General features: G+C 40.0%; 1 protein-coding gene across 1 annotated transcript in view; it reads left to right on the forward strand.

Annotated features, from left to right (window-relative positions):
• LOC112145734 (formin) overlaps positions 1 to 26,986 on the forward strand; it is a gene marked incomplete in the record, with an annotated part of 55,503 nt that overhangs the window by 20,492 nt on the left and 8,025 nt on the right. Inside the window, 10 exon segments of the mRNA XM_024271148.2 lie at positions 1,573 to 2,303; positions 5,267 to 5,408; positions 12,564 to 12,651; positions 15,766 to 15,827; positions 15,929 to 16,017; positions 17,498 to 17,627; positions 17,710 to 17,856; positions 17,949 to 18,008; positions 18,976 to 19,096; positions 24,286 to 24,378. Coding sequence (XP_024126916.1) covers positions 1,573 to 2,303; positions 5,267 to 5,408; positions 12,564 to 12,651; positions 15,766 to 15,827; positions 15,929 to 16,017; positions 17,498 to 17,627; positions 17,710 to 17,856; positions 17,949 to 18,008; positions 18,976 to 19,096; positions 24,286 to 24,378 — 1,663 coding nt within the window.

Genomic DNA, 26,986 nt, shown 5'->3' on the forward strand with positions numbered 1-26,986 from the left:
ACAAAAATGAAAGAGTAAATTTCCCATGCAATAGCTGGAACTATTTAAAAATGCTAAGAATTCAGTTAAACACAATGTGAGTTCTAAAACCAAGAAAAACATGCTGTTCTTCAGCTGGATATATGCAAAAGACAGTCCACTACAAAAGGTATACTTTAGATTTTAAAGTGAACGGCCACAAGAGGGCGCCACGTGACTATAAAATCATGAATTTCAGAAGTGATGCTGCAACCAGAGCCTTTTTTGAGTAAAAACTGTACAGATAATTTAAAAGGAATATAAATAAATAAAGAAATCCTAAAGTAATATTAGTGTATTTAGCTTTTTACATTATTTTCTAACATCAGTTAATTTTTAATTCTTAAATGTCCTGCTTTATAGTTTAATTAAATTAGTAAAAAAAAGGTGTAAAATCTTCTAGTTATGCTTCAAAATGTTGGCTGTAGGATAAGTCTTTAGTTAAATATGTTAATATATTAAACCAGGAGTGTCAAACTCTATCACACGGGGCCAAAAACCATAACACAGTAGGTCGCAGGCCAAACAGGACAAACATTTATTGAACGCGTAAAAAAATAACAAAATAGCTAAAACTTTAAAAGTTTATAAATATATATAAATACGAATAAAAACAGAAAGCAATATTATTGTATAATAAATAAACTCAAAACTTAAATAACTTTCAATATTTTGGTCTCCATAATAATATATTCTGTCAAAATTGTACAAGTTAGAAACATGTTAAGAGAAAAAACTTTCAAATTTCTTTACTTGTATGTCATTTTATATATATATATATATATATAAACTTATAAATATTCTAAAATATTTTGCTCTCCATAAAATAAAATCTTGTCACAATTATACAAGATAACATTGGGCCGTTAATAATAATAATAATACTACGTATCGGTCTGCACACATACAAACTTTTATATCCACAATGACGGCTCTTTCTTAATCTCACTTAAAAGTATCGTTTTTCTTAATTGATCAATAGCAAAACTGTGAAGCTACATTTTACAGATGTCGTCCACTCCTCCAACTCAAACAAAAACCCAAATGACCTTTGGAAAAACCGAAAAGAAAAATGTTTCTGGAAGCAAACTCTGTCTGCATTGCATAATTTTTATCACAGATAAATGATTCTTCGCCTCCAAAAGTCTTACCTGATTATTGGTTTCCCAGCCCGTCTGGTGGACAGGTTTCATTTAATGGGAACATTCAGACAGTTTCCGTTTACAGGAAGCCGCATATGACAGTTAAGACATGAGAAACCTTTGAGATATAAATAAATTTTTTGCTCTGGTGGATTGTTGTTGGCTTTTTTCAGTTTACAAGGTGAAATTGAAACTGAGTTGACCTCAGTGTTTGAAAAAGCGATTGGTGACTGAACATTAACATTTGTGTTATGAAGAGCCGCTCTTATGAAACGCCTTCAGAAGAGTAATTATCTACCATAACAGCAGTTTGTTCCAATGATAACATTTACAGTATCGTTTCACAATGCTTATGTCTGAATTTTGTGACATTCTGTTTTTGTTTGATGTCTGGAATTTGTGCTGCTTACAGTCGGAATTTGAGCTCAAACTTTTCCAAGTGCGAGGGGAGCACGCCGTCTCCGTGTCCCAACTGGAGGAAGTCATCGCTAAGCTGCGGCGGGACAATTCGTGCAGCACGTGCAGAGAAAAGGGCGACGTCCGTGACGCGGCCGTGTCCACCGCAGATGACCTGACCCCCAGGACCTACCGCACTGTGGCTGTACAGACGGACAGGGAGACGTTCATTAGGAGCCCCGAGGGGGATGGGGGCCGCTCGGCCCAGAGCCCCAACCAGAATCCGCCTAAGAAGCTCAACTTTGACTCCATTGGACTAAACCTCAAAGCCGAAACAACCCCTGGAATGACACCTCATCTACCCCCACCGGGGTCACTGCCACCTCCCCCTCCTCCCCCCTTGCCAGGCCACACTGTCGCACCACCGCCACCTCCGCCTCCCCCGCCAGGAGGGGGTCCACCTCCTCCTCCACCTCCTCCACCTCCTCCTCCTGGTCTACCTGGCAGTGGACCACCACCACCGCCGCCTCCTCCTCCCCTACCAGGCCTTGGGCCCCCACCTCCTCCCCCACCTCCAGGCGGCGGGCCCCCACCTCCTCCCCCGCCTCCAGGCATGGGACCCCCACCTCCACCCCCAATGGGGGGATTCGGGCAGAAAGTGGACAAGGCCCCGCGCAAACCTGCCATCGAGCCGGCGTGTCCCATGAAGCCTCTGTACTGGACCAGGATCCAAATACAGGACAATAAGTACGTACCCGTCCACTCTCCTTTGATTTGTTAGCAACAATAAGATCAAAGGGAAGAAAAAAACAACAAAGAAGGATTCTCGCACATAAGGTTTAATTAAAACAAATTAAAAATCATTTTAAATGATCCTAAGCATCATGTATACATACAGATGCTTTGAAGAGATTTGATCTGTAAAGAAATTTGATATATTTTTGCTTTTTGTTTTAACTTTTTTGGAGAACAAAACCTCAAGTAATGAAGTTAGTTGGATTTAAAGAGTCCAGTATGATTGAACAGTCACAGATATCTGCCCCACCGTCCTCACCTAAAAGGCCAGTTTGGACCCTTAGGAATAACGAGTGAATTATCCTGACTTTGTGGTTCTCTTTTATGACCTCGTATCTTTGTGGCTGAGTTGGCGAGGAAAGCTGAGCCGTCTTTAGTAGTCTTTAAAGACCCACTCTGACGAAAATAGTGTCTTTAACGTGTTCTTGTGGCATTTCTCTCATAAAAGAAGACATATATGTAAGAAAATCTAGCTTAAAATTACATTTCTGAGTATTTATTTTTTCAAATCGTTGTGAAAAAAATGCTTTTTGAAAAGGAGCTTTTTTATGCTGTAGAAAATATTCTGGGTAGGTCTGAAGCTCCTGAATGGGTCTTTAACCAGCACTGTAACACTATGTGACTAAAACAGTAGTTTTCCAAAGCCAGTTGACATTAAATGGGTCAGAGGTTTGACTATCTCAGGATCAGTTGTATGATCTCTATTAATAGTTAGACTTATGAGGGGAAATAATACAAATGAGTTTAAAGTTCAGCTGAAGACCAAGCTTGTTTCATGCAGTAGAGACTTTCTCCCAGTTGATTTATTATACGTCGGGCTTGTGGGTAAAATAATTAATCAAGATATAGAAACAAGAACGGACGTTTTGTCTTGAAAGGTAAATCAAAATAACGGAATAAATAACAGTAATAGACTGAACATATTCTCTACCATAACACACTGATGCATATTTAGCTTTGTAGAACGTAAGGAATCTAGTATGTCAGCGCAACATTCAAACAAATATTCAGATAACAATCACATGAAAGACATACAAACAAACCAATGAAGCTCTTCTTCATCCTTTGTCGCTTAGGAACAACGGCATGAGACTGAGCTTCTGCTTCTTCTGTGTTGCAGTCAGTAGCAAATACTGATACACCTATGGTGCCCTCTAGTGGTTGTCGCTGTTTATTTAAAAAAAAAAGGCGGAATCTGAATTCTTCTCCCTACCCAGACATTTAGCCCCCCAAACGGAGAGATTTTGAAAAAGTGTCTTCAAATTTAGACGGTACGAACACTCAATGACGCCATTAATATTAGCCGTGCAGCTACGTTAGCGCAGAGCTGCTAGCGGTCGGTAAACATTGGTCTTATAACTTTAAAAAGTCATGCTAAAACAACAAGTCATCACTTACATTTCAATGTAAACGTCTGTGTTTCAGAACATACCCGAGTGAAGAAATGCATATGCCTCCATGGCACTGCGCTGCTGCTGCTCACCCTACCGGCATAGGGATGCAGAACTTGAAGTCTCTTCACTCTACCCTTAAAACACGTGTTTGGCGTCCCGCTGGGGGAATATATCCGACTCGCCAAATCCCTTTATATTTTTGTTATTAACGGCTTGATGTTATCTTGCGCTGGTAACATATTGCAACACGTTTTCATTCCAAAGTCATCAAATATTGATGCATGGTTAGACACCCCTCCACATCAAAAACTGATGTTTTGGGTGTCTCCAACTTGTCTTTTTTTGACATCCAACTAAATCAAGGCTCCTAAAGCTGGTACTGAGACGTGGACCGCACCGGTATCCTAACCCTAACCGTAACCTGGTATTGGATGCGGATCAGTACTGGTTCTGGACCCAGACCAGGCTAGGGTTAAGGTTTTGAGTTAGGGTACCAGCCGTGCCAGAGGTTTGGTCCATGTTAAAAACTTCAATTTTTAAAGTTTAAAAACGTAGTTTTTTATGTGTTGAGTACATTTTTATCCTGTTTGGCCCGCAACCTAAGGTGTGTTTTGGATTTTGTCCCCCTGTGTGATTAAGTTTGACAAAAAATATATATATGTATATATATTTTGGACACCCCTTCCCCTCAACATGGCCCTTCAATTAGAGGGGTAGGAAGAAACCGGAGGGTCCAAACTATGCAAAAAAAAAGTGACTTATTACTTTTTTTTAAAAAAGAGTTTTCTGCACTCAAGAGCTCTGAAAAAACATAGTCAAAGGAGGATTTAAATTATGCTTTATAACAATCTTCACAGATGTTTCATCAGTGTGGCACTGCAGGGGAATTACATGTGGAATAAACTTCTCATATTTTCTTCAGGATCTCTTTCTGGCTCCAGATGAGCCTTCATGACCTGATAAAAGAAAATGCAGCATCATCACTTCAAAGCCTGTGTTTAGAATTAGTTTATTTGATTTGAAACCTGTTGATGGGGTAGTTAATGTCCCTTTGATGGAGAGGCTTTGGAAAGGAAAACACAGCCATCTGGGAGGAAGAAGACATGTTTGAAACAGCGGCATGATGAACATCCTCTTGACTGTAGCCGTCCCCCGTTCTCCTTTCTGCCTCTGTTTGTTTTTTTCCACGTTACTCAGCAACTTCAGAGACACAGCTTTTTGCCTCCCTCGTTTCTTGCCCTTGCGGGAAATGGACTCGTAATGCAGAATGTCTGAAACTTTTTGTTATTTTTATCACCTCACTCATAAACAGTCCTTTTGAAAGTGGAGATTGCGACAACTCTTGCCAGGTTTTTGTTGGATTACCAAACGGAAAATGGAGAATTTTAAATAAACACCAATTAAGTTTCTCAAGATTAAAAAAAAAAGCTCACTTTGTCTAACTCGCTTTGCTTTCTCTTTTAAACTCTGTGGTAAAAATGTTTTCACCCCATAACTTCAGGTTTTCTGTTTTTTTTTCAGCAACAACACACTGTGGGGTTCCCTAAAAGAGCCCGACATCGTCAACACCAATGAATTTGAGGATCTGTTCTCTAAAGTCACACAGCAGCCCAAGAAGAAACCCCTCTCTGATACCTTTGAGAAGAAGGCAAAGGCTAAAAAGGTAAACATTTTTGAATAGTTTTCAGGTTTTACAAAAAAAAACCTTTTTGTGTACATAAACTTCTGAATTCCTGTTGAAATTCCTGCAGGATTTACACGTTTTCCTCCATAGTCTTTTCGTGTGTTTGTACATTCTTTTTCCTCAATCTGAAACAAATCCTGTCCAAAAAAAAAAAAAAAAGGCAGAGGATTGTATTATAAACAGTTTGTGTAAGATTTTGTCAAGATAGAAGCAAGTTGAGCAAAAGCAGCGAATGTGTGATTCCAGCCCGATTGATCCTCTGTTCCCGGTCCCCCATCACAGCCTTGCTGGTTGATGGTCCTGTCAGATGTTGCGGCGCTGCACTTCTGCTGCAGCCAGCGCTGCGTCAGCACCTGGCTGACTCGTGGTCCTCACCGAGGCGTCCAAGCGCTTGAAAAAAGGGCCGCTGCCCCAGACTGTCCCTCCCAAATCCATAGACATCCCCTATTCTGATCAATTTGTGAAGGCTCCACTCTGCTCCAGAGGGCAATGCTGTCTGAGTGTGTGTGAATGTGTGTGTGTGTTCCTTTATGTCCTTGGTCTCCATCCCAACATCTCTCCATTCAGTCTGGTCACTAGCAATGTCCAACATTTGATCCAACGCAGACGACTGTCTCCCGTCTTGGATTACCTGGAAGTGGATGAGCTTGAGCCATTTCAATGATGTTGTTGAGCTAAAAAGATATCGGTAAAAACGATTTAGAACAACAACAGTGTCCAGAGATGTTATCTTTTTTTATTTTATATTTGGTTTTGAGTGTGATTCTGTCAAGTTTGATTCACTTTCAGTCGGCATAAACTTGAGACTTGTTTACTTTTTTTAATTCATTTAAAGTCCCTGTGAGTTTACATTCTATGTATCTGAGACACATAATTTAAAAGTCAAATTAACTGATTCACTGTTGAAAAAAGGTGAAGGGGAGACGATCAAGGTTGAAGTTCAAAACTTTTGATTAGGGTCACCGGATCAAAGACGCGAGTCGACAAAGTCAGTGGTATTTTTGAAAGTGACCAAGATAAAAAAAAAATGTTGGAACTTTAGTAGTTGTTTGATAAAACAACATTTTGTTTTGCTTTATCATGTTTTGCAGCTTATTTTTTCTAAAGTAGTAAAAAATATTTTTTTTTTATTAAAAAATATATCAGAATAATGTTGTACTATAAAACTCACAAGTTGCCTATTTTTTTATTTTAGTTTTTATATTTTACAAAGTTAAGACATTTTGGAAGACGCTGACAGAAATCAGAATTTGCCCATTTTCAAACATTGGTGGATGGAACAATTCTGAGTAAAAAAAATATGCTGTGTATTATCATAGAATAGATTAAAAACGTTTTGCTTCTGAATTATAATTAAGTTAAAAAATAATTTAAACAGAGTAATTTTCACAAAATCTGCAATTGCTTTTTGCTAATCACTCTTAGGCATTCAGGAAACTAAATTTATCAGGAAAAGAACAAGATGCTGATGCGTAAATCTTTTCATGATGAAGCTGAAGTGTCTTCTAGAGAAAGCTGTAGCTGAAGAGGACTGATTTACTTTACAGCAAACCAAAAGTCGGCATCTTTTCCATTGTGAGAGGCCCGTTTAGTCACCAGCATATTGTAGAACCTCAACCGCCATCATTATAGGTCTGGACAAACAGGAAAAGTTGTTTTTGTTAGCTTACATTGTAAGTCTCACCTGGTTATTTTCAGTAAGTGCTGGCTTCTCAGAGACCTGCCAAAATCTATCAAGCCCCTGAAAATAAAGTTAAACTTTTTTCTTTCCAATGGAAGACTTCCTGTCTGTTCGGCCCCTGTAGAAAATGTCACCTTTCAGCCACAGTAGCTTGACGAAGCTAACCAGCTGCTGTGCCGGGGCAGAAGTTTCTCCAAAAGGAGGTCTGAATACTCTAGAGTAGAGATTTGGAACAAACCTTTTCTTGTTTCATTATGACTGAAGACAGGTGCACAAAGCAAGGTCCATACAGACACTGACTAGCACAGGGGTGGGCAAACCACGGCCCGGGGGCCATATGCGGCCCACCAAATGGGAATAAATTATTTTGATAACCTGTATGTAATCAAAGTGTTTTCTTGTGTTATGTTTTATTTTCCTTGCAGTTCAGATTTCTCCCCATACAAATTGTTCAGGAACAGAAAGTTATTCTGCATTCATGTATTGTTTGAAAATGTGTTGTTTGTCCGATTTTCATGTGTGATTTCCAAGTCGGAGAGTCATTTTTCCGATCATTCTAACACCATATGAATGCAGCATTTCTCTGAGTTTTAGTTTTTCTTGAGGGACATCAACCCATTGGTGAAAATGGCACTAAAATGAGAACAAAAACCACAGTTCTGAAATAAAAACTCCAAAATGTTCTGTTTTAAAGTAATTTTTAATCCAGGTTAAGGCATACTTTCATCCAGATCCTGTTATATTTCTCTCTTTTACAATGTGAATCACCCAAACGTTCCACAAGTCTGCTCCCAGTCCGGTCCTTCTGACAAATTTTAGAGCCCTTTGTGACCCTCAAGTGAGAACGTTTGTTCACCTCTGGACTAGAGTTTTGACGTGGAAAAGCCAATGATTGTATATGAGAACTGGACTGATTGACACCCCCCCCCCCTCGCTTTCCAAATAGGAAGTACCTGCTAGCTCCAAAAAGCCAAAATCCCACTGACTTCTATTTCTACAGCTGTTACTCCGTATCTTTGACAGTATAACCATAATTCTTGCCCTGATTCATGTTCTTGCTAAATATATTTTTTTTAAATTATATTTTTTCTGTAGTCATAAACTGAATAATCAGATGCCTCAATAAAAATATGTGGTCTCATGTCGAACACTGGAAGCGTTTAATCAACAGGTTTTGTGTAGATGTGAACTTACATCAAACTCACTCCTAATTGGCTTGTGGTCGCCATAGAAATGTTGACTCAGAACAATCACTGCTGACTTTTGGGTCCAACATTCATATCACAAAAAAATTGTGACTAATCTGACCTTATTTGTTTGGAGCCATTTTCAATGGGTGACATCACACTCACTCGGTCCAGTTCTCATTTACAGTCGATGGGAAAAACTTGACCGGTCCTCCTCCTTTTGTGAGCAGTTTGAGTGAAGGCTCTTTTGGCTTGTGAGTTCACTGAAGCGCCATTAGAAGAACGGTTTGATTTGAAAACTAAATTTGTAAAATATAGAGTGTGTCCTAAGGCAAGACCCATTAGTGCCTATGTAGACACAAGATTCGTTTTAGTCAAAGGTGAACAACAACATGGAGTTTGATATGATTGTAAAGGCAAACGAGTGAAGACTTCTTTTAGCACTAGTGTAAACGTAGCTTTCTATGTTCTAGTTTGGACAACATGCAGTAATTAGTTTCCCAAGTTCACTTAGCATAAACAGACCAAAATTCATTTCAATCGTGATGTGCCTGGTGTCATTTCCAGGAATTGTTTGAATATTTGCCCCGGTTGTGTTTGTTTTGCTTTGTTTTAATTGAGAGTCTGACTAGACAGTGGTGTGTGTGTCCCTTCGTGTGAACACCAACACCAGCCGACTCATCGACACACTATCTGCCTCCTGTCAGTGCACACCCACGGTTAGTTTTTTGTGTTGTTGCTGCTGGATTGGTGTTTGTGAGGGGAGAGGTTGCTTTAGTCACCACCACATGTGTGTGTTTCTTTGTTGCAGTTTGTCTTGCATATGCAGCGACATGGCCGTGTTTACAGCACGTCTGTGTGTTTGTGCGCTGACAGCCCGTCCGCACAGCTCATTATGCACTTGCTCAGAAAGTGTTGCCAGATCATGCTAACGCCACAGCCTGCGGGAGGGAGGGGGATGAGTGTGTGGGAATGGAATGTATGTGTGCATTATGCATATGAGCCACTTCCCCACTGCACACGCCAAAAGTAAAAACTCAGCCGATGCTTGTGTGAGTGAGATAATCTGTATCATGTGTGCCAAAAAATCAAAGCTCTTGTTTATTCTGCTCTGCGCTGATTAGCATATCAAAGCCATGGAGATGACATGGAAGAGAGCTCCTCCATAACAGAGCGGACCGGACCGGACTGGACCGGGAGGTCTAATTGCATGCACGTGTCTCCACTCCGCTGGTTAGAGGAGGCGATGAGGACGAGGCACCTATAGGAATGGGGCGGTGGGAGGCCTGCTGGTGCTTCCTTGAGGGATGGGGAGAGAGATGAAGAAATCTTTTTGAGCCGAGCGTGGTATTGAGGTCATTTGGGTGCAAGTATGCGCTCCGGTAAACACGATTTCCTACACGTGTATAAATCAAAGCAGCTTGGAGTTCGCTCGTCACAATCCCATGAAATAAACAGCAGTTTTATGCACGTTGTGATTTACGAGCAATCACCATGCGTTTATTAAAGAAATACCTGAAGTGGTGGCTATGACGTGGGAAAGCAGGCGTCCACGGGCATCCACGTAAAGTCTCCATCCAGTCCTCGCTTGGAAAGGTTTTCATCGATTAACACCAGCCACCTGCTTCAGCTCAGACCTCACTCATTTATTTCTCGTCCTCTCTCTCGTTGTTACTCTTTCCCAGTCTTTTGTTCTTCATATTTTCTCTCTTCCTTCACTTCTCCTTCATCCCACAGGAGGGAGCCATTAGCTGTTGATGCCTACCTGTCTCAGCATCAGCATCGCCTCTGCTTGTTTGCGTGTCTGAGACCAAGCATCCAACGCCAGTTGTTCTTTCTCATTAACTTAACGGCTCCAGCTAATTGGCGAATCCTGCAGCAACGGTTGAGCGGGAAGAGCTCCTCGGCCGCCTTTTAGTGCGGCCCGTCCAAAAGCAGTTAATTAAGTGTCGGGAAAAGCCTGGTGCTCCAAAGTCTCCAAAGTGGGAGATCCCAGTGATCCGGGTAATGGAGCTGGAAGCAGCATGGCACCCACTGTAGCCCTGTAATGCAATACTCACTTCTAAGGCTTCTGTTCTCCAGCTTCTAGCGGACACACCAGTAGCCAGCACTGCCATAGGAGCTAATGAAGAAGCCTGACACATTAACTTTTAGAGCGGGGCTTTACCTTGCCAAAACTTTCTCTGACTTTACGGCTAATTCAGTCATAAGTAATTGTGACCATGTGTAGGCACAAATAAAAATCCTGTGAATTTATAGTTTGTTATAAAAAACCCTCCTTCTCTTCTCCGTGCTCTTCTAGACTGTCCTGCTTTCATGGGGCCATTCTCGCCTTTTTATTTTTTTTTCCTGCGACTTGATATTTTTTGATGATATTCTCACATGTGTTCCTGTGTTCCTGTGTTGTGTGTGTGTGTTTTTTACACACTTTTGCTCACTCCCCGGTCCATTTTTACGTGTGCGCTCCACGTTTCCGGAGTTTTTAGCAGTGGATGCTGATAGAGTCTGGTCATTAGGGTCAATCCAAATGATTGGCAGGCCGCTGAAGCTTCAGGCGCCCTGTGTGGTACATCGTATTTTCATCAGCCTCAGAAAACAGAAAAACAAAAAGAAATTAGTGCATTTAATGAACTTTTAAATGCCAAAGTAATCCCTTACGTCTATGTTACGTCACCGAGTGAACTGAGGAATCTTTACTTTAAACCTTTGCCGAAATCTACATGTCTTATAATGTATAACAGATTGGCTTACAAATGACAAGTTTAGAAGGAAAACGAATGCTATTAAACAAAATATTTATGTGATGGACAATTAAAAAGACACACCTTTAGTCACAACTACCCTCACAGGTAGATAAGAACCGTCTGCGAGTAAAAGAATGACCAAACTTGTTGAAACCTAAACTTTCTCACTCCTAACTCCTCATATATGGATGTATGGTTTTTGACATTGTGGGTGTCCCTAACTTGGCGTTATTGCCGCTGTTCCCATTAAAACACGGGTCCCCAACCATCAGGACACAGTACTGGATGCGGAGCCGGTTTTGAGTTAGGGTGAGGGCAACGGGACTGGGTTAGGGTACCAGTTCGGTCTACGTCCTGGTTTTGGTAACATAACCTGGTACCCTAACCCGGTACTGGTTCTGCATCCGTTACTGTGTCCGCAACCATGTTCGTTACCACGTCTGTAACCACTTCTGTAATCGTGTCCGTTACCGCGTCTGTAACCACGTCGTTAACTGTGTCTGTAATCGTGTCCGTTACCGCGTCTGTAACCACGTATGTAACTGTGTCTGTAATCGTGTCCGTTACCGCGTCTGTAACCACTTCTGTAATCGTGTCTGTTACCGCGTCTGTAACCACGTCGTTAACTGTGTCTGTAATCGTGTCCGTTACCGCGTCTGTAACCACGTCGTTAACTGTGTCCGTAATCTGTCCGTTGCCACGTCCGCAACCGTGCCGGTATCAAACACAATACTGCGTCCCAAGTGTTGGGACCCCTGATTAGCGTATGCATTACTGGTACCAGGCGGCCCTCAGACTGGTACTGGTTTGCGACCTGGAGGTTGGGGACCCCTAATTTAATGGGAACAGCCAGCACGTCAAAACAAAGACTTAGGGACAACCAAAACGTCAAAAAGTGGCACGGAGGAACCCAAACCATCCGTCCATATATGACAAGTTGGGACTAAGAATGCGTTGGTTGATGCTTGCTCACATATTGGGGTCAGAGACCAGTCGGTGAATGCATAGACAGAAAATATTCAAGTACATTTTTTCCTATGGGCATGCTGCGGGTTAAAGATTGTAGCAAACTCAAAAACACACGTAAGAGTAAAGTAGGTGAGATGCAGGCATAGCTTACCAATTTTTCATTTTTTACAACTCCCCTAAATCCTTTGAACTTACAGAGGGAGCACCTTAGTTCTGATCCAGCTCCTTCTTTCTATGACTCTCCACGGGCCGGACAAGCCAAAGCACCTCCGTATGGGTGCATTTGACTGAAGATGTCATTTCAGTTCATACCACTTTGATCTGACCTAAAAGGGTCTGCGCAATGAAAGCATGTCAATCAGGCCCACTTGTACAAATACATTTATTGTTAGTCTTATCCTATTTTATTTTAAACTAATCAATAAGTGTCTCAAACACCTCATTCATAACTTGGAAAATGAGGTCAGCTTTTCTAGACTGATCATAAAATGTGCCGCACCTTACCTAACATTTGTTGAACTGGCTTGAAATCTGTTTTATTTTGATATTTTAGATTGTCAAGCTGCTGGATGGAAAGCGTTCGCAGGCTGTGGGCATCCTGATATCCAGTCTGCACCTGGAGATGAAGGACATACAGCAAGGTGAACCACACTGTCCCAGTCCGCCAAACTTCTTCTTCTTTAACAAAAAAAGGCTGATTTAGGTTCCCAGCTGACAGGTAAATTTACTCTACTGTTAAGCAATAAATGGAGGATGACGTCTGATAAAATACAGATGGAGTTGTTTGTAGCCGTGAGGTGGCAAACTGCTAAAGAGGATAAATTCCTACCACTTGACGGCAAATAATTTGTAACGCGAGACAGTTTTTTTTTTGGATGTACTTGGGGCTTGAGTGGAACGTTTTGGTCATTTTTCTTGTGAGGACAGAGGGAATGAAAATACCTCGATTTCTCAGACAAGTAATGGCAACAGTGATAGGAAAGCAATCTTGCAGGTTTTCTGTATTTCAAGTTCTGCAGAAGGATTGAAAAATACAGACGTGTGGGTGTGTAAACACATAGAATGTGTGTTGGGAACATCATAGATGGGCCAGGAATTAGTCCTGTCCTGGGACTGTGGAGGAGAACGCCTGCCGCCTGTTAGTCTGAGCATGCGGCCAGCAGATCTGTTTATTATAGTCAGTGACGGTTTCCACAAGCCTAATGGGACTGACACCCCACTAATGATCTGAGCATGTACAAAACCACCTTCCACAGTTCGCAGACACTGGGCTACCACATAAAACCCATGCAAACACGAGCCGAAAAGCACTTCTACACCCGTGCAACCATCTTGTTTAGATTTTTGTTTAGCCTCTGTCTCTGTTCAAGTGTCACTTTGTGGAGGAGGTGGTTTGGTTAAAAAGGTCTGCTCCCACACAGCGTGAGGCAGCTTCCTTGCACCTTAACAGGAGGTGTATGTGAAATGGACAATTTGAATTTCACACTAAAGGACTGCGCCCTAAAAAGCACTTCGAAAGGTCAGCTTGCTTCCCCTTTGTTGCCAAATTAAAAGGACATGGTACATGTAATGTAATTACAGCTATGAGGGAGGGGAGGGGGAGGCGGCCATCATAGCTACTGGGGGGACCTCTAGGGCCACCATGGTTCAAGGGCAAGTGGCTCCCCACACACACAGAGGAGGGAAAAGTGGAAGGAGAGGGTGTGAGGCCGTTGGCGGGCGAGCTTTGATCTGCCGGTGTGGAGAGATATCCGGCTCCCCTCGGATCACAGTGCTCCTGTGCACACGGGGGCAGGCCCCCCACCCCCTCTGGTGTGTGATTGACGGCTGCATGGCTGAGGGACTGAATAATCCACTCTAATAAGATGTAGGAAGTGGACCTCCAGCGTTTTCACAGACGCAGAGACCACATTGATGGTTTTCCTGCTGCAGAGCAGCTGTGAACTTGAAGCAAAGTTGCTGAAAATGTTGCTGATATTAAAACACTCTTTTGATGGGACTGCAACGATTTTTTTCTCCTCAATTTAAAATTCTTGAGTTGCGTCCAAGACGTTCTTTGTCATTCTGACTGATTTAAGAGAGAAGAAATGGTGTTTAGACCTCCAAAAGTGAACAGCAGCCAGACAACCGTCAGCTGATGCAGGAGCAGTGGAGCCATCTTGACGGCCTCCTCCCACTCGATCACACAGCAATAAACCTGAGACGGCTCTCAGACACTGAACAGGAATACTTTTTTTTTTTTTTTTTTTGTCCAAATCTATCGTACCTTTCATGCAAACTTGTACTTGTTAGGAAAAGCAATTCTCTGCACCCACTCAGTTCACCTCCCTCTGCAATCATGGTTTGTTTTTCCTTTATTGTGTGAATGCTTAGTGAACATTCACACTAGTGATTCTCCTGCTACTTTCCATACATTTTTGGCATGTAAAAACTCAATCACACTTTCAGCAGTCTTGGTATCAAAAAATTCAGCTTGTTCAAGACATTACTGCTTGTATTTTTGGTATCATTAACTTGATAGTTTTTCAAATATGGAGCAAAATATTCCCCATAGGAAATAAATGAGTCTTAAAATTTCAAAATTTTAAGTAACAAATCTTTAAATATATTCATGGGCTATGTTTTAACCTTTTATAGTAATTTTCAAAAAAATTTGAGTTTACCTAATATTTTAGCAACATGGTAACGTTTTAGCTAATTTGTTATCTAATGTTTTTTAGGCTAATTTACAGTTTAGCTTCTATTTTAGCAACAGGTTAATGGTTTTGACTAGTTAAGTTTACAGAGGAATTTCAGGATATTTTAGAGTTTAGCTAGTATTTAAACAATGTGGTAGCTTGTTTAGCTAAATTGGCATCTGGGATTTTTTATGCTAGTTTTCAGTTTAGCTAGTATTTTAGCAATATGCTAACATTTTTGGATAATTTGTTATCAACTGAGGTTTTTATAGATAATTTAGAGTTTAGTTTATATTTTAGCAACAGGCTAACATTTTTGACTAATTTTGTTTACTTAGAATTTTTAGGTTATTTTAGAGTTTAGCTAGTATTTAAGCAATGCGCTAGCTTTTTTTGGCTAATTTGGCATCTACTAAGGTTTTTTGGGGCAACACTTAATTTTTGTAGCAAAATTTGCATGTATTAAGGATTTTTAAGCAATTTTATTACAAACTTTTCATGAAATTAGGTCAGTGTTCTTTTATAGTTTAAAGAAATTTCCAGTCCTTTAGCAAATCTAACATTTTGCAAATAACTTTTGCATTCTCAACAAATCCCTTCAGCAATCAAAGTAAATTGCGTCAACGTTTTCAGCAAAAAGCTTCAGCATCTTCAGCGACTACATTCAGCAAAAAGCATTCGCTCTAGCATTATCACGGGTAATGCAGCTTTTCTAGTTCTCAATTGTACTTCCTGTGAATGAGGAGGGCGTAGAGGATTGGCAATTCTAGAGTGGCGTCTGCAGCTGCGCTTCCACTTTCACCATATAAAACTACAGTGTCAAATATTTCAACAAGGTTTCTCGGATGTGATAAAAATCTACAAAAAGTGCTCTTTTTTTATGTATTTTTCTTGTCTTTCATAAACATTTTGTTTCCTCGAATGTATTCCTCTTAAACATTTCACAGATTTACAAGCTGTCATTGGTGTATTTCTTTATTTGAGGCCCGTTGACTGTATGTACTATAAAGATGTCATTCTGGGGCCAAGATTTTCCCCGTTTATGAGACCGACTGTGTTTTATGTCGTTTTTACCAGCTGTTCTCAATGTGGACAACTCTGTGGTGGATTTGGAGACCATTGAAGCTTTGTATGAAAATGTAAGTAAGTAGCTGAGTGGTTCATAAAAATAAAAGGGAAGTCCATGTTGCCTCCCTTAAAGAGTTTCCTTTATTTCTAAAGCAAAATTGGGTTTTTGCAGAGAGCCACCAGTGAGGAGATGGAAAGGATTTCGAGCCATTTTCAGACGTCTAAAGACGATGAAGCTAAACTGCTGGACAAACCAGAACAGTAAGATCATTTCTGGCAGATTTTTATGCAAAATTGTCTATAAAAATTATTAAAAACATTTATTTCTACAGCATTTTTGTTCAGCCAAAATATATTTTTTTCTTAATTTAATGTTTGATTAAAACAATTTAGTTTGTACTCCAAAAAAAGTGTTTTTGTATAAATGTTTAGTAAGCATTCACACTATAGTGATTCTCCTGCTCCTTTATGTTTTTCTAAACGTAAAAACAAAATTAAACTTTTAGCAATTTCAGCAATCTTGGTATTGAGGTCGTTCAGGACATTACTGCATGTATTTTTGACAGTCATAAACTTGATAGTTTTTGAAATATTCAGCAAAATATGTCTCATAGGAAATGAATGAAAAAGTCTCAAATTTTCAAAAATTTAAGTAGATTAGCAACAAGCCTTTAAATATATTCATGAGTTTGTTTTGAAATTTTCATCATAATTTAAAAACACTTTGAAATTTACCTAATATTTTAGCAACATGCTAAAATTTTGGGCTAATTTGTTTTCTACTGAGGTTTTTTAGGCTAATTTAAAGTTTGGTTTCTATTTTAGCAACATGCTAACGTTTTTAGATACTTTGTTTTCTGAGGAATTTTAGGGTATTTTAGAGTTTAGCTAGTATTTAAGCAACAAGCTAGCTTTTTTTTCTATAGGTATCTACTTAGGTTTTTTGGGCTAATTTGGAGCTTAAATATTTTTTTTGCAAAATTGGCATGTCTTGGGGATTTTTAAGTGATTTTACTACAATTTTTTCAGAAACTTCAGCGCTCTGTCATAGTTCTTTGGTGAAATTTCCAGTCTTTTATCAAATTCAACATATTGCTAAAAGCTTTTACATTTTCAACGACTACTTTCACCAAAAAGCATTCACACTAGCATTATTCCTGGTAATGCAACTTTCTAGTTTTTATAGTTTTGAATCACCTCTTTGCAAACGGATGCATTAGTGGTTGTTGCTGTGGGGCAAAGTTAACTAGTTCAAGTCAGCTAACGAGGTTTGGACCCAGCGGTGCCGCTCAGCCTGGCCTTCCTATGTCCATGTTTGACCAGAGCTGTCACTAGAGCTGCCTGAGTCATCTTTACTCAGTGTCTGCCTCCATCAGCGGGGGCTAATCACACAGGATGTTACCGCTCCACTCCCCTCCGACACGGCACTGTTTACATAAGTCGTCCCGCATCAGGCCAGAGCTACCTTTGATCAGTCTCCGTGCACCGCTCGCTGCTCTCCCTCCACCCGACCCCATGGACCTTTCAAACCCAGCCGAGCAGCACCGCTCATGACTATCAGCTGCCTGCCTCTCTGTGTAAAGCAACATTGACTCAGCCAGCCTCCGTGGGGAAGCTCGGCCTGCCAAAGCCCCGAAATAGTTCTTCCTGTTAGACGTTTTGTTTAATTCTGTCATAACACATCACACCCCATTCCTCCTCCGTCCAACCCTCCTCCTCCTCCTTTTTTTTGGTTTTCCAGGTTTCTCTATGAGCTCTCCCAGATTCCTAACTTTGCAAGCCGGGCCCATTGTATCATCTTCCAGTCGGTGTTCCTTGACACCATCTCCTCTTTACGTCGCAAGGTGGAGATCATCTCCAGCGTCTGCAAAGTAAGGTCATCAACAAGCACAGCTTAAAGCATCATAAAGCCCAAATACATGTCTTTCAACCCAAAAATCTTTTCTTTGGTAGGAGCTACTTGAGTGCAACGCCTTACAGGATGTAATGGGTTTGGTTCTGGCCTTTGGGAACTACATGAATGGAGGTAACCGGACCAGAGGTCAGGCTGACGGCTTTGGACTTGAGATCCTCCCTAAGCTAAAAGATGTCAAAAGCAGGGTAAAGGTTTCTAAAAAGCTTACCAAAGTACCGAGATTCTCTAACAAATATTAACATTTCTTCTTATCTTGTTTGTCTATTAAACCCCTCAGGACAATCGGATGAATCTGGTGGACTATGTGGTTCTATACTACCTGCGTAATTTTGACGAGGTAAATCAAATCAGTGAAATAAAAAACTTCATCATGTTTTTTTGGGATGTCCTGAGCAGATTTTTTTTTTTTTTTTTGATTCGTTGAATTTAGAGGATCTGCCGATAGATACCGTGTCCCGATCTGATACTTTTGTTACACATTTTAAAAATGAAGACATTTAATAAACAGATCCAGGTTTATTTCATTAGCATCATTTTATCATTTAACACTTAAACAGAGAACTTCTATGAAGTATTTTTAATAAACAAGTAAAAATAGTGTAACCATTAGCTAAAAACATTGATATACCAATGGCCAAAAAAGGATCTATTATTTAGTAATTGGAGGTGATAATTAGCCATGTGAGAAAGTTTAGTGAACATTTTTAATCAAATATGATTCACATCTTCATTTAAAGTTCTTAAAAATTAATGATGACTTTGTCGTAGCATGAATATGACAATGACTTTTCATGAATTCTGTCTTTTTTTTAAGATAATGTCATTCTTTTATTTTTTTACTTAAGACTTTCTAGTCTTGTCTGAATCTACTAATTCCAAAATCAAGAGCACTTGAAATGTCCCAGAAGTCGTTTATAAAAAACTACTGTGCATCGATGCTCACTACATAAGCGAATATAGACCACAATGCACTGCATTCGAGCAATTTTTTGGACATAGCCTTATTGAACATCTCGTTAGCTTGACTAAACTGTTTTTGTTAGCCCCCTGCTTGAACTATTGCCATATTCTGCTGCGCAATAAAATGTTTTGATCCTTTCATGACACGCAAACTTCTAGTGGATTATTAATCCGGAATAGTACGCTTAAAAGAGTAGATCATAATAAGAATTAATTAAATATCTGGTACTGATCGAGTCATCAACCATGTGACTGGGCCCAATTTTTTTGATCATGTGATCGGATCAGGACATCCCTAATTTTTTCAAGCACATTTATAAGCCGTTTTCTTGTTTGTTTTTTAGCATGCTGGTACAGAAAAGAGTATATTCCCTCTACCCGAGCCTCAAAACTTCTTTCAAGCTGCTCAGGTCAAGTTCGACGACCTCGCCAAAGACGCCAGAAAACTAAAGAGAGACCTAACCGGTAGGAGTGCAAAGAACTTTCTGCATCCATCAAGGCTCAGATATGTTGTTTTTTTGCTGATGTGGACGTATTTATTTCAGTGTTAATCAGTCAGGGTGATAGTATACATTACCATCCTTCACCAGAACAGTTTGAAAACGTAAATGTGTTTAGTATTGACTTAAGCCCCACCCCCTTCTGAGCGATTTGTCTATGCGTATTAGGGCCTCTGATGTCCTGCAGCTTTTCAGGCTCCAAAAATGTTATCTCTACTGCTTTGTCATCATAATCTAATACTATTAAGAAGTATAAAAATGTATTTTTTATATGTAGTTGCTTTAAAAATATTTGGAAAAATGAATTCTAAATGGTGGTCGTTTGGCATGTCCTCACAGCAGCCTCGCCTGGCAGCCAGTTAGTCTTGGCGAGGGCCATTCAGGGGTTAAAGGCGATGCCCCCCACTCCCCGGGTGTCTGTGGTTATTTAAATCAAGCAATAATACGGCATATGAAAGCAATTAGATATGCTCCACATCGCTGTTAAAAGCCTCTCTTCTCTGACCCGAGGGAAAAATACAAAGAGCCTGCTAAGGAGCCCAGACCCACCTCAAGCTGTCACTCATTTATTAGGAAAAATGGAAGACTTGAAGACAATAAATGTAACATAAGGGCCCTCGCATTTGATCTCTGCTGCGGCGCAGTCTGGCACAGTAGTCCTCGGGGGTATTAGCGTCAGAAGGCCGGCGCAGGTCCGGGCGTTAGGGGAGCTCCACCTATGACTCCGACCATTTTTATCCCCTCCATCCGCCAGGAATAAATATTTATGCCTGGCTATTATAAACCAGCCTAAAGAAGGCGACTGTTCTTAATTATAAAACTAACACAGATCGCCTCCACCCGCCGCATGAAAGCCGCCTGACACACTGAATCACACTTTGGTTTACACTAACGGCCTGCCCCTCACCTGATCCGGAGGTGGCGACTGCAGTGATCGGCGGCGTCTTGGCCCCACAGACTGGGGTCAAAGGTCAGGAGACATATAGTAAGAAGCAAAGAAACAAGGGTTTCCTAGTGTGCATCACGCCATGGAGCAGAAGATTTGATTCATAGTCGGCGGTGATGCTCCTGGATGGGCCGTCGTCCGCCTCGCTGCCCCCATCTTCACTGGGGACTGAAGAAACACGATCCTCTTTTGATGGGGCTTCCTGTTTGGGGAGAGGGTGATGACCTCTCTCTGGGCTCCACTCAAGGGAGAGGGATGAGGGAGAGGCCACGAGGACCTACTGTAGGTTTCAGCATCCAGACAAATATCTACACAACAAGTTCCATTTACTCTACCCGCTCAGACTAGTGATTACATTCAAAGATTCTACGTAATTGGACCTGACATTTGGGCAGGGATGCAACCGAATGAAATAGTATCGAATAAAAAGGAACAGTCAGAGCTCATTTGCTGCTCAGGGGAGTTTAGTGTTTCACAGAAGGCTTGGCCGGGGTTACGCATCCATCACTATGGCAAATCAGACAGTGTCCTGATTTTAAATGGCCTTTAATGTCAGGTTCAGTCAGGGCCCTTAGCCTGAGGTCTGTTTTACGACCGAGGCTCCACTCAAAGCCAGCACGCACGCAGGTTCTGTCTCCAAATGTGAGGACATTTTTTGTTGTTGCTAAAGACTTTAAAGGATTGATCGTGCAAGAAAAGGTCGCTTCTTAATCTTTAACTGGATATCTGTAAATATTTATACAGAAAAATGCCATTAATTTGAGCTGAAAGTCACTGAAACATTTAGCAGGTTGAGTAAAACTTGTGTGAGTGAATGTGTATCAGCTAAAGAATTACAATGCTCACATATTTAACTGCGTATTCTCATAGAATTTTCCAGCTCTTTGGCTGCTCTTGCTGAAAGGGTTTTTGATCACCTGTAGAGAAGCTGAAGGTTTTTGAATTATTAAGAACTATTGAGATGATTCACTTTGACTGCCTTAAATAAAAACACCTATTACTCTACTGGGCAATGCTTCATCGATGAGAAGAAACTAAAACTCACGTTAAGGCCCCTGATGACTTCTGTCTAGCCTGATGGCATCACTCATGTTACTTCCCTTTGAGTACAGGTTTCCAAAAAAATAAAAAAATATATTGTCACTTTAAGACAATGTCTCAAAGTGGAGCTTTGAGTTTGATTCTTTGCAGCTGCTTTGTTTTTGTGGGCTTCCTCTTTGCGGCCTTCGCAGTCTGGACCACATTTGGAAGCGCGCCGCCTTTAAATTGTAGACTTGCTGTTTTGAACACTTTTTTTTTAATGGGTCCTTTTGAGTTGGGGGATTTCTGGTAATGATTTTTTTTTTCCAAACAGAATATCATGGATAACACATTTAAGACTTTAAAATCCAAGTCTCCATAGCTGTAAATAGTCTCAGGTTTTGATGGTTGCGTGTTGTGTCTCCTCTCAATTTTATCAAGACATCTCATAAATTAAGAGGCTGTAATGACCAGATTTCCAGCATCGCAGGTGGAATGGCAACACATGCAAACGCACGAGTGCCAAACTCCCATCTGAGAGCGAGACCGCGGCCAGACCTGTTAATGCTCTTGTTCTTTTTCGCAGAAGTATTTAGCTATGCAGTCATAAGCAAGTGGAGGTATTTATAGCGGCCATTAATGACTTACAGGTTGCTGGATTGTGCCAGAGTTCTTTCAGCAGGCGCCTGTGTGTATAGAAAGCCAGGCTTACAGTGGAGAGGAAATGGGGAAGAGGTTCGGCTGGAACTCGCTCAGTCACGTCTGTTTCCTCTGAGTTTGTGTGAGTTGGATCATTTGGCACGACAATGAAAAACTATCCACAAACCGCAAACACATCTGCCTCACTCGAACACTCAGAGAGCGCTAAGGATGAAACGCGATGCCGTCGAGCGCTGTTGTGTAAAGTTAGTTTAATCTGAAATTTGAAAATGACATACAAATAAAGTAGATTTATTACTATTTCATAATGAAACTTTCTTTTATTATTTAAATTATAAATATCTGATTATCTGGCCTAACTTATAATTAAGCTATCTTTTAACTACTGCATTAAACTTTTAATCCCAAAAGCTTTGAAACATAAATCATTACTGTGATGACAAACCAGTTGTAGATTAAAAAATACATAAATAAACGTGTTATTTTGGAAGTTTATTTACCAGAGCTGCACATGGATGCAATCTTACTTTTATGCAACTAAAACACAGAAAACATTCAAAAAATAATGACAAATAAAGTTTTTTGTGCTTGTTTTGAGCTTCATGATGTGATGAGACGATTGTTAATGCACACCTGCAGTAGAAAGGAAACTGTGGATAGAAAAAAGTAGATAGAATACCTTAATGCAGCCGTGAGACCACAAACCTCATCAAGGATGAATAAAAAAGTTTCCTGGAATTTCCAAAATCAGGAAACAAACAAAGTGAATCAACAACATACTAGATCTTCAGCAAAAATAACCAGATGTGATGGCTGTGCATGAGGAAGAAATTGAGCGTGGACTTCAGCTCTGTGGTGAAGTTGTTGCATCAGGGCGGCAAGGAAAAAAAACCTGAGCTCAGTGTTTGATGCAAATTTTACTGTTTTTTTGGTGCCATTCAGTAAACTGAATTAAAACTGATTAAGTTAAGGCAGATGTTTCTGCATGATTTTTGCATGTTAAAAATAAGAAAATCAAGATGGAGGGAAAAATAATTTTGAGAAGAATTTAATACAAGAAATGAATGTTGTGAGATTTATAATATCATGATTATTTGCAGTTGTATCAAAGAGGGATCTCTCAGCCTTCCCCGATAATGTACATTCTAAAACGACTATTTTTTAAGGTCCGCAATCCTGGTGAGAACTCGAAAAGCATTTTTTCCATTAAGTCTCTCCCTTTCAATGTTGCCCTAATGATTAAAAAATACAAGGATTGTTTAAAAAATATAAGTGTATCTTGTTACATACCTCATAGGGCCAATATTAAATGACATTTTTGACTGTTTTGCTATACTGGAATCATCTTCAAATGTGTTATAACATATATATATAGCATTACCAGCGATAATGCAAGTGTGAATGCTGTAAGCTAAATTTGCTGCTTAAGATGCTAGAGCTAATAGCTGAAAATGCTTGAACTGATAGCTGAAAGCTTGCTAAAATATTAGCTAAATGTCAATTTTGCCAAAAAACTGGAAGAATGTCTAATTTTGCCAAAACAACTAGCATAATGCTAACATATTAGCTAAACTTCACATTTTCCTGAAGAAGTTGGAAACTGTCTATTTTGCAAAACAACTAGCAAAATGCTAACATATTAGCTAAACTTAAAATTTGCCTAAAGAACTTAATAATAATAATAATGGATTGGATCTGCGCTTTTCCAGACGCTCAAAGCGCTTACATTGTGTAACCATTATTCATTCACACCTCATTCATACTTGGTGATGGTAAGCTACTATTGTAACCACAGCTGCCCTGGGGCAGGCTGACAGAGGCGTGGCTGCCTACGGCTCCTCTGACCATCACTGGAACATTCATACGCATTCACACACCAGTGGAGCCACACTGGAGGCAGGGAGGGTTAAGTGCCTTGCCCAAGGACACAACGACACCTGGCTGGTGGGAGCCGGAATCGAACCGCTTATCCTTCGATAATTGGGCCTTTGGAAAATGCAGGTTTTTTTCCCCAAAAATACTACCATAATGCTAACATATTAGCTAAACTCCAGATTGGCCTAAAGAACTTGAAAAATTTGTAATTTTGCCAGAATAGCCATCATAATGCTAAAATATTAGCAAAAGTAAAAAAATTACTCTGGAAAAATTAATTAAATTAGAAAAAAACAGCTATCATGTCAAATAAAAGCTAAATACCAAATTATCCTAAAAAAAACCTCATAATTGCTGAACATTTTAAAATTTGAATGGTGAATGCGGAAGTTCATAAATTTCAAAAAAATGTATCATTAATTTCCTATGAGGCATATTTTGCTTAATATTTCAAAAACTGTACCGTTTATGAATACTAAAAGTACAAGCAGTAATGTTTTGATACTAAGACTCAATTATTAAACAGTTTGACCTGATTTGATATATTCTCTCATTCTCTGTTTTATGCCTTTTTTTGTTGAATTTGTATTTTATCTGATAGATTCTTAGTCTGTGTTTTGTATTTATGTACGTAATTTCTTTACACTTGTAAGGTTGCCAGAAGAATGTTGAGGAGGTGTGCTCCAAGTCACCAGAGGAACACCTGCAGCCCTTCAAGGACAAGATGGAGGCATTTGTATCTGCAGGTATGTCAAGTCTTTTATTTGTTCATAAAAGAGAAATTATTCTTGTTTTTTAGCTTTCACTGTTTTTTTATTGATCGCCATGTAAGCTATAACATTATTTAGCATTTTCTCATGAATAACTTTATATTAATTGGTTTATTTTGATTTTAAAAACTGGAAAAAAGTTAGAAAAAAGCTCTGAGACATGAAATGAGTGACAGTCTTTTCCCATTGAAAGCAGTGATGAATGTTCGCCTTCAGTCCTGCTCATAAGCTGGCCTGTCTCGTGTGACACTGTTAAGGCAATTCTCAGTCTCTTCAAAGATAGAACATGGAGAGGGTTTATGGCTGAGGAGATAGTCATGAAACCAAAAGTAGAGAGCAGGAAAGGCCCCCGTTTTCACCCAAACACACAGCGTGAGACTTTTAAAACCGGCGACTTATAATAATGTTTTTTTTTTTGCTATGTCAGACACAGAGCTGCCTGCTGGAGAATGGGTCTCAGCGGGCAGGCGTGTGTTTTTGTTCTTGCTGAGAAGAGGGCGTCTTACAGGACAGGGGTCTTACAGGCCTGTAGAAGGGATCACATTGCCTCTAACACGGTTCTCATGTACTCTCGGCTTCCATAAAGCCGGCAGGACATCTCTGGCTTTGGCCTTGTAAAGCCTGGCTGGCCTCAGTGGATCAGTCCTGGGACCACCAGGACAGGAGCAGCAAATACTGACCTGTTGGCGTCGGGTCCCCAATCCCTCTAAAAACTCTTTCCGCTCTCTTTTTTTTTTTTTTGCAAACTGTTTTAGACTCATTCCTGCAATTACAAATGCACCTTTTTATTCTTGCATTTGATTTGATTTGAAATTGTTTATTTTAAGCAATCAAACAAGAATGCATGTGAAATACAATCAACAGAGGTAAGATAACTTCCAATTATAGAGAGGGAGCGGAAGAAAGCGAATTTATAAAATCCCACCCGGCTCGACCTTACAGCCAAAAATATTAGCATGTTGCTAAATAAAAGCTAAACTCTAAATTAGCCTAAAAACACCAGTAGATAACAAATTAGACAAAATTTATAGCATGTTGCTAAAATAAAAGCTAATTTTAATTACTATTTTATTTTGTTCAGACAGCCACCAAGGAGAGATATAAGAGCCCTACCACAGACCAATAAGGGGCGTAACATAAATTGGGGTCTCGTCCGGGATCGGCTAATCATTCATTCTCATTCAAGCATTCGTTAGAGCGGCTAGCGCTCCGTGTTTGTGTGGCTTAATGAATTGATTTATTTCAGCTGACTTTTTGTGACCTAATGTTAGATAACATTAGCTTTATATAAAAAACACAAAAAAAGAAAACTATTTTGAAATGTTTGCCTATAAATTCAGGTCTATTGTGAAAAAAGCAGCTGCAGAAACAAACATTTTGTGATTGTCAATTTGAAGCAAACCAGCATTTTTACAGCACCGGAATGCTTCATTTCTAGCAAAAATATTTCTAAAAAGATTTTAATTGCTACCAAACTTCCCGTAAGCTTTTATTTTGTGAGAAGTGGATTAAAAAAAAGCTTCAAAGAGCAGCTGAGGCTGTTAAACCATGACTCATCTCTGAGTAAGTACGTTTTTTTCACTCAGGTAAATGCCCCAGTATTTTATGTACAGATGCACGTGTGGCACACATGATTTTTTTTTTTTTAATGAAAGGAAGAGTGCAAATGATTTTTATTTTATTTAAATATTATAATATTGGGCAGAAAATGAAGGAAGTTTGTAAATGTAAGCACCTCTTTTTATTTCCTTGCATGACCTTGTATGTCCATCCTCTTACAACTATTTCTCTTGTGTTTTTTTATGTTTTTTAAAGCACAATTTCTTTTTTTCTCAAAAATGTCCTACTGGAAATTTTGGAAACATCTGATGATGCCGACATATTTTTTTGAGTTCGATATGTGCCGTGACTAATTATATAAAAAAAATGTTCTTTTAGTCCCATCTTGCGTCTCACCTCTCTTCATGGAAAAATGTGTGTATCGACACTTTCTTTGTTGTTGGTGAGTCAGAACAAGCACCCAAACTTATGGAGATGACTGTGAATTACCTAAACAGAGTAGAATGTGCAGATAATAACTGCACAAAGGTTTTTTTTTTCTTTTTTTTTTTTAAAGTCCTTTGAGGAACATCTGCGTCTAAACACATGAATACGGATGTTTTATGGAAATCTCCAGCATCCCTTCTCCGCTGCTCCTCATCTCTTTGTTATCTGGCTGCTGGTTAAAGCAGCCGTTTGGAGGCGAGTGTCAGAGTTTTAAAGCCCTAATTTATTGTCCGTCTCAGCATGCAGGTCTCATAACTTTCTAGTTAGCAACTAGTGGTTTCATGTTTACACAAGAGAAACTTCACACGTTCCCTCTCTTTCTGCGAGCCTCTCGGCGGCGGTGCCACCTCTGCACAGTCGCAACATAAGGGGTACCTCAGGCGCCAGCCTGACCCCCACTGAGACTAACACCATTGGTCACGGCCGCTCTCCTCTCCCCCCCTCCTCTCGCTCTCTTTTTTTTCCTTCATTAGGTTTGCCCAAAATACATGTAAAAAAGGAGGAAAAGTAAAAAAGGGGGTTGTTGATTGCGAACGTT

The sequence above is a fragment of the Oryzias melastigma genome, linkage group LG22, assembly GCF_002922805.2.
Source record: "Oryzias melastigma strain HK-1 linkage group LG22, ASM292280v2, whole genome shotgun sequence".
NCBI classification, from domain to species: domain Eukaryota; kingdom Metazoa; phylum Chordata; class Actinopteri; order Beloniformes; family Adrianichthyidae; genus Oryzias; species Oryzias melastigma.